Source organism: Ammospiza caudacuta, chromosome 4 (genome assembly GCF_027887145.1).
Source record: "Ammospiza caudacuta isolate bAmmCau1 chromosome 4, bAmmCau1.pri, whole genome shotgun sequence".
Lineage (NCBI taxonomy): Eukaryota > Metazoa > Chordata > Aves > Passeriformes > Passerellidae > Ammospiza > Ammospiza caudacuta.
Window position 1 is genome coordinate 13,865,155 of NC_080596.1, and position 17,652 is coordinate 13,882,806.

General features: G+C 43.1%; 1 protein-coding gene across 1 annotated transcript; it reads right to left on the reverse strand.

Moving 5' to 3' along the window:
* Positions 1–7,677: 7,677 nt before the first annotated feature.
* On the reverse strand, positions 7,678–17,552 carry SARAF (store-operated calcium entry associated regulatory factor). Its single transcript, XM_058802933.1, has 6 exons — positions 17,439–17,552; positions 16,660–16,835; positions 15,043–15,433; positions 11,969–12,077; positions 10,353–10,471; positions 7,678–9,833 (listed from the first exon to the last, which is right to left on the reverse strand). The coding sequence occupies exons 1-6, from the start codon at positions 17,512–17,514 to the stop codon at positions 9,808–9,810; spliced, it is 897 nt and encodes a 298-aa protein (XP_058658916.1). The 5' UTR covers positions 17,515–17,552; the 3' UTR covers positions 7,678–9,807.
* Positions 17,553–17,652: the final 100 nt, after the last annotated feature.

The following is a 17,652-nucleotide window of genomic DNA, read 5'->3' on the forward strand; positions in this document are numbered from 1 at the left end:
AGCCTCACACCATATATACACTTTGCACTATTGTGCTCTGAGAGAAATCTTTTGGTGCTAATGGAGAAAAAGCATTGCTGTCTGGGTTTAAAAAAAAAAGGTCTCCATTTGGTTTGTTTGCCTTGTTTGCTACTTATGAGATTGTCATGTTTGGTCAGAATGGGCCAAAATTTCAAGCTCTATGCAGCATCAATTACATCTCAGAAATTCTTGCCTTAATCCTTTTGAACAAGCTCATTCTATAGCCTTCAGTAGACACAGGTCTCATGATGAGAGGAATCTAATAATTATCTTTTTTTTAACAAGTCAGTAAAATTCTCTGACTCACAGCTAGTGTGGCACCTCCTCCCTCCTTCCAGCATGAAGGTTTCCACATCTGTGTGGTGAACAGGATCACTAGAACAACACATACTAAAACTACTTCTCCAAAAAGCTCCTCGTCAGTGATCAGCATTGGTTAGTCTTACCTTACAAGGTCAGTGCAAATGCCATGTTTTCACTCCTGCCTAGAAGTGGGTCTAATAGGGGTCAGTTTTAGTTTCCAGAAGATTATCCACACTTAGCTACTTCACTTTGCTCTTTCACAAAAGCATACAGGATAGATTGCATTTGTTATGGCTTTGCTGCCTTCTCTGAAAGGGGCAAACTTTGGCAAAGCCACCATTTCATACAATACAAAATATCATGTGCAAAGAAGGCTAAGACTCTTCAAAAAGATAGTTACCTTTACTGAAAGTTACCTTTTTTTACTCACAGGGTATTTCTCTACAAGCAATCAGCCTTAATATTTGTACCTATTTTAACACAGTCTTTTCAAACCATCTTTAAGATCTAACATAAGACTGTTTCCAACTGCTGTGGCTGGGATTTTACCAAGCAGTAAACCCAGTGTTCAGGCTGCCACTGCCAGACCTAATCCACCACAGCCATCTGACTCAAATCACGAACCTGGCACAAAACACATCCTGTCAGGTCCTGTTTGTTTCAAGATGCTCTGAACAGTTAATTTTGTGCCATCAGACTTTGCACAGTTCCCATTTATGTGGTTGGTACCACATGATTTCAGTCCATGGAAGGGAGAGGCAGTAGGTACCAAGTGCTGTGGAAAACGTGATCTCAAGTTTGCAGCTGAAAGCTGTGCAGCTGGGTGTCAGGGCTAGGCACACAGCACCTCATCCTCTGCAGCAATTCCTGGCTTCTAAAACTAAAGTTGCCCGAGTAACTGTTTGCGGGGGGAGGGTAATGTTGTGCCTGGAATTACAGTGCCACAGCCTAAACAGACATCCAGCTGCAACAACTCATAAAACTGTTTTTAAAAGCTCTTCTCGTATGGGAGCACTGGTGTAACTGGATTTGGACATGCACATTTTTTGTCTTGGGTGATGACAGGATAGGGAATGGTGTGCCTGGCATTTTACAACATCTCCCTGGATGAGCAACTGTTTCTTAGGCAACAGCCCTCTGTGCTTTGCCACTGGCTAATTGACAACACCAGGGATTATGTGGGGAGGAGAGAAGATGTAATGAACAATTTCTGGGTGAGAGGAAGAGCAAGGGAGGAGGAAGGCCCCCTTTAGAAGGAACATGTGGTTGTGTAGTGGGGCTCAGCTGACCACATTCTCAGACCCTTGGGTTCTTCTCAGTCTGTGCTGCATGTTCACTCTCAATAAATCCTGCTGGGAATCTCTGTCTTATTCACCTCAGGTTCAGAAATTCCACCTATCTTTCCTAAACACCTTTGCATTTAAGCCACAGTCCTCTTGCTCCTGCTTCTCTCCAGGCTTCCTATGCCCACTGGCTTGGAAATGTCATCAGCCAAACCCAATGTGGGATGTTAACCCCTTTCTTAATTGAGCCCTTTGTTGCTCTGTACCCCTCCAGTACCAGGAACTGGAAAAGGGGTTCAGGACTCTACAGTAGCAAGGGGAGGGTACTTTAAATCATGCAATAAATCTAAAAAAAGACTTTAAAAACTTCCAGCATTCTCTCCAGCCCAGCTCTCCAACCTTTGCTCTTTGCATCAGTGCAACCGTTCTGAGGGGAAAAGTTGAAAACATTGCCTAAATAAACATATAAACCTTTCCACTTTGCCTCCAGTAATTGTTCAGTCAACAGAAACATCGTTTCACTAGCCTGAAATAATCCCTAAGAATCAGTGAAGTGTATGAGCATTTTCCCAAGCACACTCTCTGTGCACTCCCCTGCAGTTGCATGTGCTTTTTCAAACGCTCAACACTTGGCTGTGCTGTGGCTTTCCATGCTAGGAAAGCTGCACCATGCAGGACACCCACTTATTGTCTTGAAAAACCACCCAAGGGTGTTTCTTGCCCTTCTGTTCTCAAAGTAAGTTATGGGGTCGCAGCACAGTTTCAAGAGAAGTTTCACTGGTGCAGTCACATCACTCAGTACAACACTAGCTAAAGCTCAGGTTTAAGCAAGGCCAAACCTTATTTCCTTTAAATACGGAAAATGTAGTGCTCTATGCAGAGAAAATGACTTTCCTATTGTCCCCATTTTTTTCTAAACGGGAAGCCAGAAAAAAACCCAGAAAACAAACAAAACAAAGGCTGTCATTAACAGCTGCCCTTCACATTGACTCCCATTATTAATGTCTCCCTTTTCACTCTTTTCCTTCAAGTATCTGCAGCTCATCTTAAGCTAATAAACCTCTTCCCCCAAGGTAAGAAAGGAACCAGAAAACCCACCTCCCATCCATCCTTGCAGACTGATCCTTGCCCACAGTCCTTTGCCTGGGGGACCTGCAGGAAGGGGATTGTGTCTTACTGGGGGTGGAACACTGCCCAGTGTGATCCATCCTTTTCCTCTTCCAGTCTGGGCAAAGTGTTTTTCAGATGGTATTACCTTTCTGTGCTGGGAGGCTGTGCCTAGGATAAGTAGATCCTTATCCTCATAGATAATGATGTAAGACCTGCCATACTGCCTTGGAGGAAAGCTCTGCCTATCCCAGTACCCTGATTCTGATGGAGGCTGTTAACACCTTCTGCTTCTGGAATTCAAGTTCTAGGGATTTTTCAGCAAGATGTCATGTAATGGCTCAGTAGCTGATGTATTGCTTTTATATAAAATCACCCAATCCTTTCATCTTTAGTTTTGGCCTTTAGAATGTGCTGTGGTACAAAGTTTCATAAACCAGATTGCCTGCGTTTCAAAGCGCACGTGATCTCTGAGCTGGCAAGATTGTGAAAATGCATGGTTGGGCCGTGCATTTGGAGGGAGAGCAAAAGAATGGCCAGCACTGCTCCAGCAGCTGAACCAACACAGCCTTCATAAGCCACATGCAGACCATGGGATGCAGCTGCCCCAGCCTGCTGCAGCCACTGTGTACAAGCACACCCTCCAGTGTGCTGACTGGCTCCACAGGGCATTCTACATCTCCTCCTAAAGGTCTCTGCTGCTGACTGTTCCATACCCTTCATTTATTTGGCATTCCAGGGCATGACAAATTCCTGTAGCTCAGCTGTCTTCCTGGGGCTCTCCTGACATGCTGTCCAAAGGTCAGCAAACAATCTTCCCTCACCCACAGCCTCTTTGCTTGGAAGTATGCCAAGCTGAGGCTAAGTGGTAGCACTCATGGCTCCATGAGGCCTCTCAGGTGCTTAAGCAAACAAAGACTGGAGAGGCACAGATGCCTCGGTAGCAGGTTCAGCTAGAAACACTCACTAGTTTCTGTGTGGGACTTCCTGTTCCCCCCTCCTCTTCCCAGGCTGAATGCCCTTGGAGGATGGTTCACACTGTGATTCTCTCTCTCAGCTGCTGCAGAGAGCTCTGTTTCTCAGTTATGTCCAAAGCAGCTCTGCAATTTAAAAGGCAGTATCTGCCCAAACACTAACTTCTCTTTAGCAGCTGCATCAGCTGGGCTAAAGGGAATGTATTAGTATCTTAGGTGAAACTGGATTACCCAAGTCAAGAGTGGTCTTCCTCTCATCACTTATGCTTGCTCTGTTTCAGCTCTATGCACATTCACTTAGTTACAGCCTAATCTCCAGCTCCTTGTTAAAAAGGAAATAAATCCTTCCACCCGTTAATGTAGAATTAACCACGCAAGCCTGCCAATTCAGAATCACACTGCACTATGACCCAGGGGGCCTGGTTATTTTTAATAGTCAGAATGAGGACAGAGGGTTTGCCCACCTAAGGGAAGGAGGACTTCAGTGCTGGCAGTAGTTGTCAGCAGCAGATGACAACTTGTGCTGAACAGGATCTCAGCTCAAAGCAAAGACAGGAACAACCTTGTGAGCTGCTTCAGACTGATTGGAGCTTGTTTTTACCTCAGTTTCAGAAATAGCACAGATCAGTTTGTTTCTGTCTATGCTAAAGCCACATGAATTTCTATGCTGACCTAACCTCACTTTTTACGGCTACCAATTCTTTGCAAGCTGTGCATCAAACTACAAAAAGCTCTGAACAGGTCTAACTTTGTTGCACACGAAACCTGTTACAGTTCTAAGTCTTCTACTCTTGCAGTGCAGAAGACAGTGCTGGCATTATTTAAATCCACATAATAAAGTGCTCATCCACCTCCTGGAGAAGGATGTTCATAAAGTAATCCCATGATGAAGGTTAGCTCTGCAAAATTGTTCCAAGTCAACATTTTATCTACATTCATTGCACATTTTTCCCCTTTTTTCCCCCAACTGTTTGTTGTCTGTCCATTAAAGCAGATGTGATATGTTTACAGCTGCCAAATGACATGAAAATGACCACAGGATCTGACTGGGAGATGAATAACTAGGCAGCAGCAGCAAAAGGTATTCTGGATTGCTGGTAATTCCAGTGCTGCCTCAATAAAGACATCCCCACATACTGATTACAAGGACACAGGAGGCACAGAGAAGAAGGCTTACAGAAACAATGATGTCAGGGCTGTGATCTCAAGGCCAAGTCTCAGAGGATCCCACACAATGGCATCTAAATAAAGCTGCACAGCAAAGACTGCCTAAGTCTTGATGCCAGGGAAGTCAGGGCAAATGCAGGAAATGAGGAAAAGTTCCCTATGCAGTACTTCAGAGACTCTGGTCTTTAAGCAGGCAGTGATTTGTCTCCTCCAAATTTCACAGTGGGTAGTTTGAAGTCTGAATTATGGAATGGCTCAGATGGCCCTCAGGGCAAAAGATGTCAATCCATACTACTGGTAATTGCCTGTAGGACTTAACTTTAGGGATGCAGGAAAACTCAGTAAAATAATCCTGATACAACAGCTGTTAGGACTGCCTACTATTTCCTGCTGTTGTGTGAGAAGTGAGCAGGCAGGACCCACTAGGACACAGGCTTCACCCGCAAGCTTTGCTTTGGCCTACTTGCTACCCTTTGTCATAGTTGCTTGCTGCTCTTTCCACATTTGGCCTTCTCTGTTCATTCTAAGCCATGCTGCAGAAGGAAAGAAACAAGGATGCAGGGCCAAGTCACCTTTCTTCTGCTTGGCATTTTCAGAAGCACCTGGTATCTTCAAACATACATCTACCCACAGGATCTGCAATGGCATGACTGTGGAGTGGCTGAGCTAGCACATCCTAGGCCAGCTTCCTGGTGCAACATCATTCCTAAGTTAGGATGGAGAGAATGTTTTCAGGTCTTCTCCTTGCTGCCAGCTCACCAGCTCTGATCTGCTCCAATCCCCAGCTGCCATTCTGTACCTTTGACAAAAATGCTTCTCTGACAGAAAGCTAAAACAGTATCTTTCCAGACATACTGCCCACACAGGTCAATTCACAGCCTGACAGTTGGCTCCCTTGACTTCATCACTATCTACTCCATCCATTCCCAGCTCAATGCACTTTTTACAACTGCTCAGCCTTTCCTTGCTAAAGAAACAATGAACCCCAGCCAGAACAGAGGGAACCACAAAATGGAAGAGAGCAGGAGATAATATACATAGGCCACATAAAGGGAGTCTGCTGATTATTTTCATTAGCATTGGCAAATCACAGCTGCAATAGAAAAAGAAGCATCAGAAAGTGAATACTACACACAATATTAGGAAAGCAAAAGACCTGGCTACAGAAGAAGGCTCCACAAAATATGCTGAGTGATAAGGAGCTGCTCCCACACAGCACTCAACCCCAGCAGGTACAGAAGGAGAAGGAGGGACCTGACATTATGTTTCAATAGACACAGCAGGACACAACAGCATTGTCTGCTGGTACAGATTGCATTGCTGTGAGATTTTAATGTTTTTGTGGATTTGCTCATATGCCTTCGTTCTCAGGCAGCTGGGCTATTTCTGTACCACAATCACTGGTTGATAGGGATTCTCACAATATTAAGAATACAAATCTGCTTTAGTAAGGAAGAAAAAATACATCAGTTTTAATCAGTGCTAAGTGGACAACAGTCTATGTGCAAGCGCTGCATTTTCAACATTTTCAGCTTTTAGACAGCTGTGCAGGCAGGTAGGTATTGCTTGCTACTTTACTTCAGCAATTCTCTGTGCAACAACTCCTAGTCCTGGAAATCATACCACCTGGCTTAATTCTCTTTTTGGAAGTCAATGATCTAAAGTGATGACCATGGAAGAATTTTATTTTTGAAACAAACCAGCTACCATCTTGCCTTGGTGCTAAGTGAAGCACACACATGGCACCCAGGGAAAAGAGCAAGGTGCACAGCATGAGACTCAGCAGAACTGAGCCAAGATCTGACCTGGCAGCTGAGTCACAAGACAGAGCAGCACAGAGAAAGCTTATCTCTGTCCATCTATTTTTTTTCATCACATGCTTCATGGGAAGTCAGCTGTAAAACCAGGAGTTTCGTTTCTGTAATGAGTTTTAGCTTTGTGTGAGGATGGAAGCATTGTCAGAGTACAAGCAGTTCTGGTCCCAGGTACCAAACTGAATTGCAGCTATCTACAACAGCATTTAACAGTTTGAGCATTTAAACATGCCTTGCAACTATGAAGCTGCTGAGAATATGCTGCCAGAGCCCTGCCCAGGAGCAGAAGGGAGACTTGGACCTTCCAGATCTGATGCTCAAGAAGGAAGCTCAAGGTCTCAGAAGTATGAGCTCTAAGCTGCCTTCCACGAGTTCTTTTCACTCAGGAGCACCAGCAGCATTTGATGAAGGAAACACTGACAGCAGAATTTGCAGGCCCCCATTTAACCCCAGGTTACAACTGCCAAGACATTGAACTCTCTGTGTAGACCATGTGTGTTCAGCAGTGACACATCCTGTGTAAGAAGCCAATACATCAGCTTAGGCTATCCCTGTGTTGAGTTCTGCTCTGCCCACAACCAGAACAGCAGCAGTGATCATAAATTCTTTTGAAGGGTTCAGCTCACCACCTTGTAAAACCAGGAACATGCTGACATAACAGAGCTTTTCTGCAGACTCAGATCCCAAGCCCTGATGTACAAGAAAGCCTTCAATCCCTTATAGGATTCAGTATTTTGTTACTGAAAACATAATCAATACAATAACTCTATTCCCAGTATTGGTTTATTTTATTGAAACAATATACAGCTTACCCACTTTGCATCTGGGGGTAAAGGATGATATTATTTACCCAGGAAGTGGATGATGAGACAGAGAACTCTGAGAAAATAAACAATGCCATCCCTGCAGGCCTCAAGACAGTGATTTAAAGACAAAAATACTCCTTATTCACTTGTTTCATTCCTTTATCAGAGAGAAGGGCAAACATATCCAAACAGATTCAGAAGCTATAGTAGATTTATGTGTCAGATTTATTTTGCACATTTCATGCAGAAACTATAAATACATAAACACAGATGAAAACATTGTCTAAAACATTTCATACCACACTGTAATTTAGGGGCAAACTTCAGCTTCCAACTACCCAATTAGAAAAAATCCAGTTTCACTGTTATGCAATTAGTTGGCAAAGCAAATATTGACTGTGACAAGCTTAACCTGAATTTACTTAGAAATGAGTAAGAACTCCATATTTAAAATATATTCTTCTGCTACAGTTTGTTATAAAGATAAGAAATTTACCATGGATTTTTCATAAAAGGCAGAGCTTTCTAGGAGGCCACGAGTAAGGTCTTTGTCATTTCCCTTTTTAGGTTCACAGTTATTTTTCCCCAACCCTCAGGAAGCTCTGAGAAGCAAACCAACATTTCACCCTCAAGTTATTCTGAATTATCAAATGAAATTGTTAACACTTTTAGTACAAGAACTTTTTCATGAAGCACTTTTTCTGGCTGTTGACTTCATAAAGATTTCTGAGATTTGCTGGTTTGGTTTGCTTGTGTATTTTTTTCTTTTCTTTTTTGAATTTCTCTCTTTTGGTTGCTTAAATCATATGCTGAACTTGGGTGTTAACGTATGAACTAATTCCTTCTATACTCATGAATGGACATGGCTGCTTTTCCCTGAGTTCTGCTAAAGTCACTTTCTTACACAAACCAGACCTATTTCATCTCCTTGTGGAGCTGCAACCTGTATCAGCTGAACAGTGCCTTGCTTTTGCTGTAACAGCTGCTATCAATTCCCAACACAGTATTTTCCCAAGGCTGAAAGACAAGGCTTCTCTGGCTGCTGCCAGCATACATGAGCTGTGCCCACACAAACACTTCTACACTCTGCTAGGATGGGCTCTGCACAGGAGCTGGTGATCAAGCACCCCATTCTTCACTCTTCCCCTCTCCTGAGAAATTTCTCTGCTTTTATCCAGCAATGCCTCTTCCAGGAGAGAATAAGTCACCCAAGAAGTGTACAACACTTCACAGAAGCACCAAAACATCATCACAGAACAAAGCAAGGCCTCTCTGCTTCCCACTCTTCAACAGCACTTTGTTTTTAAAAAGCACATTTGGGGAAGTTACATGCTGTTAGACATCCAACTTCCTTTCTTAGCTTAGTAGCTTAGTAAGATCAGTAGCTTAGCCGGCTGTGTCCCAGGGATTCTATCATCTCTGCAGTAAGAACATCCCCTTCCCTTTTGCAATGAACACCTTTTTTACTGTGCCTTGGACAGGTGATCTAGCAGGACACACCATTCACATGATAAGTTTTCATTTCATTGCCAACATCCACCATTAAAAGGCAAATCTGTGGCCTCAATGCAGGCAAAACATCTGTAATCACCTGAATTTAAATTACCTCAGTCTTCGAGAAAAAGGTCAAGATTTCCAGGTTACTTATTTATTTACCCCCAATAACTTACAGACAAAGTTCCCCATGTTTGCAGAGTTACCCTGGATAAACTCTATAACATGGAGAATCCATGAATCTCCACATTTTTGCTCCAACAGTCACATAGCACAGATACAAACATACTAATGTTAATCTCTTCATACACAGTTTTGCTCTTGTCCACTGAGGAAGAACTCCCACACTTATCTGAGTGGCTGACTGCACTTACAGTGAAGTTCACATTAATTCTGCAAAGGCAAACAAAAATAGCTTCCAAGAACAGCACTCCTTACATATCAGGTAGGTGCTGGACTACCAGAAAAGATGAAAAATATTATCAGAAATTCTGGACCAAATGAAATGAAGCCCAGAACATGAGTAGTAAGGTACAAGCTTTGAAAATCTGGTAAGGCTATCACTGGGGCCTCAAGTACAGACAGGTACACAGTCACTGTAACATCATTCTTCTTAACCTGGATGAGCTTTTTCTGTAGGAGATGATGATCTGAAATAGTGGATGTTCCAGCACCTGTCATACCCTAAATAGCAGTGAGGGTCCACAGAGAAAGTGAGGAATTCTTTGCCTAATCCTCCATACCTCATATGCATTTTTGAAGTATACTACTATTAAAAGAAGCACAAGTACACAACAAGATTTAGTTCAATCACTCTGATGTAATAATGTAAAGGATTTCATCTTCGCTTCGTGCCCCCAAAGCCTGCAAAATAAAAAAAAAAAAAAAAAAAATCAGCTCCACCATGGCCTTTCCATTGAACTCTCTAGTTCTAAAAATGCTAAAGGTAGCAAGGGAGATGAGGTAAACATATCCACATGAAGGAGAACAGCAAGCAACTGTGGGCTGACTGGCCTGGAAACTATTCTGCTCTTGCAGATTAGACAACCTGCATTCTACAGAGAACATGTCTGTGCATGTTTGCTAGAGAAAAGTACACGTAGTGCACATCAGAAGGGAAAGCCTTAAACTAATGCACCTTGCCAGTGAAGACAAGCCCAATGCTGATGGTGCCATGCCCACCACAGGGCTGTGGGGAATTTCGTGCCCCACAATGCTGCCCTACTTCCATATGGAATGGAAGGAAGGGACATTGTTACATGCCATCTACACCACCTGGTAAAATAAAACAAGGATGCTCCTCGAACTGCAACTAACATCTGCATGTTTTTCATAGGTCAAAGTCCCTTGAGCTTCAGGAACTTAAAAGGTGCTTTGCCTTACCAGAAGCAGTTCTTGTTCCTGAGCTGCTGTCTTCTGTGGAATTCCTTGAGTGCCCATACATAGGAGGTACAGCTGTGGGATCTGTCCACATACTGTGATATGGGGACCGCGGCTGCGCTCTGCCATGAAACAGAATAGAAGGAAGGCTTCATGAGTGCCCTTCAGAAAAATTACGAAAACACCATTCCAAACAAGAGAACTGCACCTCCAAGAGAAAACTATAAGCAATTATTTCAAAGCTAGAAATATTCCTATTTAATGTATGTATTTAACACATTGAGAGCAAGGACATCCAGTGCTGTGATTTCATAATCTGTAGACTTTCATAATCTGTAGCTTTATTCTTCAGACTAAGGAATTCTGACAACTGCAAATTTTTCTTTCTGAAATTTTGACCTTAAATTCCATCAGACAAGAAAGAAGTTTGAAATCTGAAGTTTAAATGCATTTTGACATCACCTACATCCCAGCCATGTTTAGCAAGAGAAAACATGCTTTTGTTAACTCTTTTGAAAAGGTCGTATCAGTAACACTAACATATCATGGTCTTTGACTCACTCACTTAAAATTACTTGCTTCCATGGATATGGAATTTCCTGCTGTTGAAATTTACAAACAGCTCTCTCACACTTCCTGGCACCAGCATTTTGCAGCACATAATTTCAAAAGCCTAAAAACCAAACTAAACAATAGTGGACTGAAGACCGTTTTAAAGAAAAAGAAGCTCAAGTCAGGAAGCTTGTTTATGTATTTGGACTTATTCAATTAGATCTCTGATCTTGAGCAATAATTTGTGCCCACTGAAATGGGGATGTGTACAGAAATCGGGGAAATAACCTATATGGAGATACTACATAAACAGAATGCCTCAACACAAGAGTCATGTATTTAAGCCTTAAGAAATACCAGGCCAATAGAAACTTTAACACATTATACCTTAGAAAAATTCTTAGCAGAATTAATATAAGGCTTCTGTTATTGAAAATAGCCCACAACTTTACCACACAGATGCTTAGCACTCCTGTGGAAACATCTTACTCTCTAATCTGTTACATTTCTACAGGAATAGACTCGATACATAGGCAAGTCATTTGATAAATAGAGAAAACTGCTTAGGATCTGAAGATTCCCTGCAGGAATCTTGTATTTTCTCCAGTGAAGCCTAAAATGGCAGCAACTGCTCTCTTTAAACCATTAATCTAAAAATGATGCATTCTGAATGTCTTAAAGCCTATACCAAATATGGTCATCCAGACTTATTTTATGAAAGATGACACTGATACAAGAGATCCACATACAGAAGATTATATGCTTAATATGACTATGTGAGTTTTAAGGCATTCTGCAGATAAATAAAATGCTCAATTTAAATTTGGAGGCCATCATGCCAGGTCAGAGGAAGCAGAATGAAGTGCTTCAGTCTTTCCAATTCTGCCTCAGAAACATGTTTGAAATGTCTCTGGTCCTGAAGCTGCAAACAGCTGCTCAAAATTCTTCTAGTGGTAGGATTTTATAACTTGAATTACACTTTTAAATCTTAGAAACAATGTCAATATAGTACATGGCATACCTCTGAAAGCTTAAATGCTTAAAATCTGATTGTATGCATATTTTACCTGTGACTGCCTGCTAAGTAGCCTAGCAAGCCTCCTGCTCCTAATCCAGCCCAAAATCCCGGTCCTGAACTGGTTCCATGATAAGAATGAGTTCCAAAGCTGTTGTCATCTTAAACAAAATGAAAATAGGAAGCATAAGTTAGTAACAGACTAATCCTCAAGCCAGCTGTTGCAACAAAATTCTCTCCTGTTAAAGATAATGGAAAATTAGACAACAAACTTGTCCTGATTTCAGCAGATTTTCGATCAAGCTTAACTTGAAAGGCCTAACATTTCAGAAAGCAGGATACCCCACATAAACCAACACTACTGTAAAGAGTTTTATGTTAAAAATCTGCTTCCACTTCATCTCACAACCCTGATGTTTGCAAAACATGGAAAGAGTCCCTGCCTGCTGATCTATAAACAGAAAAGTTAGAGTAAAAATAGAAAAAGAAACTAAGAAAGAATAATCTGCTGAAGGTCACCGAGCAGGCCAGAAGCAGATGCAGGAACACAAATCAAGTAGGTAACAGTGCAGAGTGAGCAAACCACAAAGACACAGAGCTCCTAATCTCACTGAGCACAGCTGCACAGTTTGAGTCACAGTGGCCCAGTGTAAGGCTGACATTACTGGTATTGTTCCTGGTAATCCTAGTCTGGCACTTGTTATCAAAAGCCAAGCTCACTGCAACCACATTGCAAAGTTTTCATTATGCATGAGTCGCCAAGCTTGACAAATACCTTGATGAAACTGCAAGCATATCAAGTAGGTTGTGGGGGAAGGAGAGTCACAAATTTTCTGACATGTGACCTGCACATAACATGAGGTTCTGAGCCAGAATGAATGTTTTCCATTAAGAAAGAAAAAGAGAAAATACAAACCCAAAGCAGAATAATTTTTCTGGTCTAGCAAAAATCATGGATGCAAGAATAAGCTCAACCATGGGTTTAACACATAAGGAAGTATAAAAAAAACTGAAGATAACATTAGGGACTCCCTAAAACATGCCCACCTGAACAATTGGGCCAGAGATGACGTAGGTAAAAATCAGAGGGCCTGGTTTGTCTTCAAACTGATATGGGTTGTTTGAAGTCATAGAAGATAAAACAATATTGAAATAATCAGTTTCAGTCCAGACTGTATTTGATATTGAATTTCATTTAGAATGTGGTGGGGAAAAATATAAACTCTCATTGGGATGATATACTACTAAATTATGCTGATTTGGAACAACAACAACAAAAAATTACCTAATTTGCTGCAAAAACAATGTTAATCAGAGATCAACCAACTCATTTGCTCAAAAGCACCATGACTGAACACTGAGTCAGAAAACTGAGTAATTTTCTTGAAATATCTAGAGTAAACATTAAGAATCATTACAACGACTAACCGAGAGAAAGCAGAATTTAATTAAGATAGTCTAGCTAAACAAGTTCCACAGGACACATTCTGCATGTTAAGGGGATTTAAAGTGAGGCAAATTAAATATTAACAGCAGTATGTGAACAACATTGCTTTTTGTTTCTGTCCAGGTTTCCAAAGACTAATACATTCCTGGAACACATGGACATACACATTCAGAGATGTGTTTTTGCTCTGCTCCCACAATGTAAGGCAGACACTGAATGCATGAAGTATCCTAACATTTAGTATTTTTAATCTGGCTCCACATTTGTTTTCCTCCTTACTTTGCCTGAAATCCAAAGACAAATCATTGACATGCCTTATTAAAAACATCACAAGCTAAGCATTATATGGTTCCCAATGTGTATTTTAAGTGTCTAAGTTTTCAGCAATCCTCAAGAAAACATTCTCAAGGCCCTGCCCTTGCTATATTTGTGACTCCTGCAAAGAAAAATGCATTGGGGCAATTAACTGACACGGAACTGAAGAGAAAAAAATGAAAATAACCTTTCATTGTTTCGCCTGTGCCCAGTGTGACAGAGCTGTGTGTCATGGCCAGGGCTCCTGCTGACCACCACAGGGCAGCCAGTGCCATGCCCACACACGGCCACTGATGCCGACGCAGCACAGACAGACAGTCTGATGTAACCACATGCAAACCAATTTGCAAAGCCAACAGAAGCAGATTCCCTGTAATTTTCTGGTGCAGGTACAGGTGAAAGTTCCTGCTCTGCACAAGGGTATCCAAAAGAATTACACTGCACCCTCTGTTGGCCAAGCTGTTTTTATATTACTAAAATACCAACTTTTGACTAATAAACCTAATCCTTGCTACATATTTCCTTGCCAAAACCCCTTCTCTATTAATAAGAAAAAAAAAAAAAAGTAAGAAAGAAATTATGTAACTTGTGAGAATGTAATTTAAATTCCAGTGCTGTGAGCAGCTTGCATGTTTACAGGGTTAACTGAGTTAGTCAGACACCAGATGAGTAATGTTTATTTCCCCAAGACACTATGAGGGCCTAAGGAACACCACTTGCTATGTGACAGAAGACACCAGTTTTCTGGGAAAAGAAAAGTTGCCTCTTTTCCCAGCAGCAGCCTTGTCACTGCTTTTGTAATTTTCAACTTCAGATGAAAGGCCCCACGTGAGAGTCAGATGCTGTACCCTCTAACGACAGTTCACAGACACTGTTCTCTGCTCTGGGAACCAAATCTTTCAGCCCTGTTACACAGAGGACTGGTACATGATACTCAACCCCATCAACTGCTTTGTCAATGAAACCAGGGCTGAAAGGCTGTTCTGTAAAGTTTCAGAGTGCTCCTTTGGCATGGCTTTGTTTCTGGCTGTGTAAGAACATTCTCTTTTCCAGATTATCTATGACAATTATTCTCCCCGTCACAATCCTGCTATTTCACAGGTGATGAAAAGAATGCTTGCAGAGCATGGGGAGGTAGCTTTGCAAAGGTTCAGAGGGCAGCCTGCCCTGAAAGCCTGTGGAAAGCCAAGCCCTTATTTCCTCCTTTGAACAACAGAATACAAAGCTGGCCGTAGGCTCTGCAGCCAATTCAGCAGCTGCCTGCAAATGCTGTGGTTTTAACTCTATCCCACCTTCCCTTACCACAGATAAAACAGGACAATCCTGCTTGCTCTTTGAATACTGTAAATGGCTCAGAGCCCTACCTGTGAAGGTGGACTTAAAACCAGGAGGAGGAGGTGCCTGCTGACTCTGCCAGAAGGGCTGAGAGAAGCCATCACTGCCCCCAGAACTCTGCTGAGAGTGCCGGTTGCTGAGGAAGAACTTGTAAACTCCAAAAGCAAGAACGAGAAGAACAATTACAACAATTGCTCCAGAACCAGAATCAGAATAATCTTTGCTTGACTGGTAATAGCTAGAGCCAAAGCTTCCAGAGTTCTTTGCTTTCCTTGCACCTTCTGCAGTCAGCTCTAGCTTGAACAGCAAACTACAGGAGCCTCTCAGTATGTAAGGATCATCCGGGTAATCGTAGCCCTCACAGCTCACTTCCATTTGTCCAAAACGGTAGGCGTTTTCCAGGTCTGCTTTGCACTGCCACTGAAAAAACAAACACAACACAAAGTAAAACATACTGCCCCAAAGATGAAAACACCCATCTGCTTCCCCACATATACCCTGAAATAAAGCTGTAATTGCTAACAAATCATCTACGGGCCATAGGTAAGAAATGTCTGTGTGCTCCTATTTTGAAAAGGAGTAGGAATTTGATGTTTAAATGAATTTTAAATCCTAAAACTTAAAAGAGATCTTACCTTTCAGAACACTGAAGAATTGCAGAGAATTACTCTGGAATATTTATTTTTTTCTTCACTGAATATGTTTTTCAAATATCCCTTCCTGAGATACAGCAATACTTCTAAAAAATGTGCTGTGCTCTGTGCAACAGCTACGTAACAAATGCCTGTCCTGTGCAAACTCAATGGCAGCTACTAAAACATAACACGTGAGCCTGAGATCCAGTGCACCATTGTGTCTGTTTGTGTCTGTGCAGAAATCAAAAGAAGCTGGGACAGATATCATTAGGCATCCATATGCAACATTTAACAATTATACTGGGGATTCTCTGATTGAACACAGGTGGATCTTCAGGCTCACATTCCCTTGAGGTATTCAAACAAAGGGATCTCTAATGGCACGTGACATGGATTTTGGAGAGGAAAAAAGAAAGTAGTTGTCCCTAAATTAGTAATTCAGTACAGCAGTACCAACTGCCAATTTTAATTGTTCTTTCACAATACTGTATCAGTTTTAGCAAATACTTTCAGCCTTGATTCCTGGTAATCTATTGACAGCGGCCTTTTTAACAGCTCAGAGTCAAGACTATTTACTGACTAGCACTCACATCCTAAGGTGAAAGTGATAGTCAGGCAAGTCTGAAATTTAGTTTTTAAAACGTAAAGCTGAATCAAAATATTAAGAATAACAAAAAATGGAAATTCACACAGCAATAATAATTCAAAAGTATCCTCCGGGGTTTGCAAGAGTTTAATTTTATAACTTGAGCACCATTTTATTTAAACCAACAAAGGTTTGCTATGCCGTGCTTTTACATTAGCTCCTTCAAAGCTATATGAAACATATAACTACAGTAGTTCTGGAAAATCGAAACCTAAAAGTATTTAGGTTAAGTTTTTAGTGCAAGAATTCATCTAACAAAAACCACCTGAACTGACACCCTAGCTCACTACTCTTTGCTCCTTCAGAACTTCCCAGCTTGGGGGAAAGCGATTTCATAGACAGTTTAGCAAGTTTTAAACAGTTACCTGTACATCGTAGCCATCCCATCCTTTGTTGTAGCACTGCACAACCTCAGGGACCCGGGAACACCCGGCAGAGCCCCCCGTGCACTGCAGCTGAGGGACCGAGGCTGTCCGCCGGGATGTTGTGTACTGCCCTCTGTGCAGGGTGAGCGCCTCAACATCCCGCAGCAGAACCTTCCCTGAAACAGCCAGCACAAGGAATCACAGAATGCATCAGGCTGGGAAAGACCTCAGCGATCACCGGCTCCAACCTCGATAAAAGAACTCTATCATGTCAGCCAGACCACGGCACAGGGCGCCACGTCCGGTTTTTCCCTAAACACCTCCAGGGACGGGTGACTCCACCACCATCCTGGGCAGCCCATTCCAATGTTTGATCACCCTTCCCGTGAAAAACTTCTTCCTGCTGCTTGTCAGCGCTTGTGCAGGTGCCCTCCCCTAGGCTGCGAGGGCCGGCTCTCAGGAGAGGGCTGCCGATGGAGGCGAAGTACGCCCGCGTCTGTAAGGGACGAAGCTCGCACCAGAGGCAAACACGGCAGAGTTCCCCATTCCTCCCGAGGCGGCTCCGGGCTGCCACCGCTGACCGCGGCGCGGGATCACTGCTCCCACGCAAGCCGGTTTGGAGGGAGCCCAAACCCCACCAGCCCTTCCTCCCCCGTGCCGGCCGCCGCTAAACCGGCAGCACCGCGCAGTGCCGGGCCGCGAGGAGCCGCCGAGGCGCTGGCAGAGGCGGCAGGGGCGGCTGAGGCCGCGCCGAGCCCCCCGATCTCCGCGGGTCTTACCCGGTCGGTCCCAGCCCAGCGCGGGTCCCGCGGCGGCGCAGAGCAGGAGGAGCAGGCGCGGAGCGAGCCCCGCCATGGCGGCACCGGCCGCTGCCACCGTCAGCCCCGGGGGCGGCGCCCGCAACGGAACGCGCGGGGCTCGGGGAGAAGCCCCGCCCCCACCGAGCCGTGGGGCCAATGGGCGGCGAGGGTGTGGCGCTCCGTGAGGGGGCGG

Coding starts and splice junctions, on each gene's coding strand:
- SARAF (XM_058802933.1), bottom strand. CDS start 17,514: ATGGCGGGGCTCGCTCCGCGCCTGCTCCTCCTGCTCTGCGCCGCCGCG. Junction 15,434..16,659: donor GGGATGGCTACGATGTACAG/GTAACTGTTTAA, acceptor TTGTTTTTTCAG/TGGCAGTGCAAAGCAGACCT. Junction 10,472..11,968: donor TACTTAGCAGGCAGTCACAG/GTAAAATATGCA, acceptor GTTTCATGGCAG/AGCGCAGCCGCGGTCCCCAT.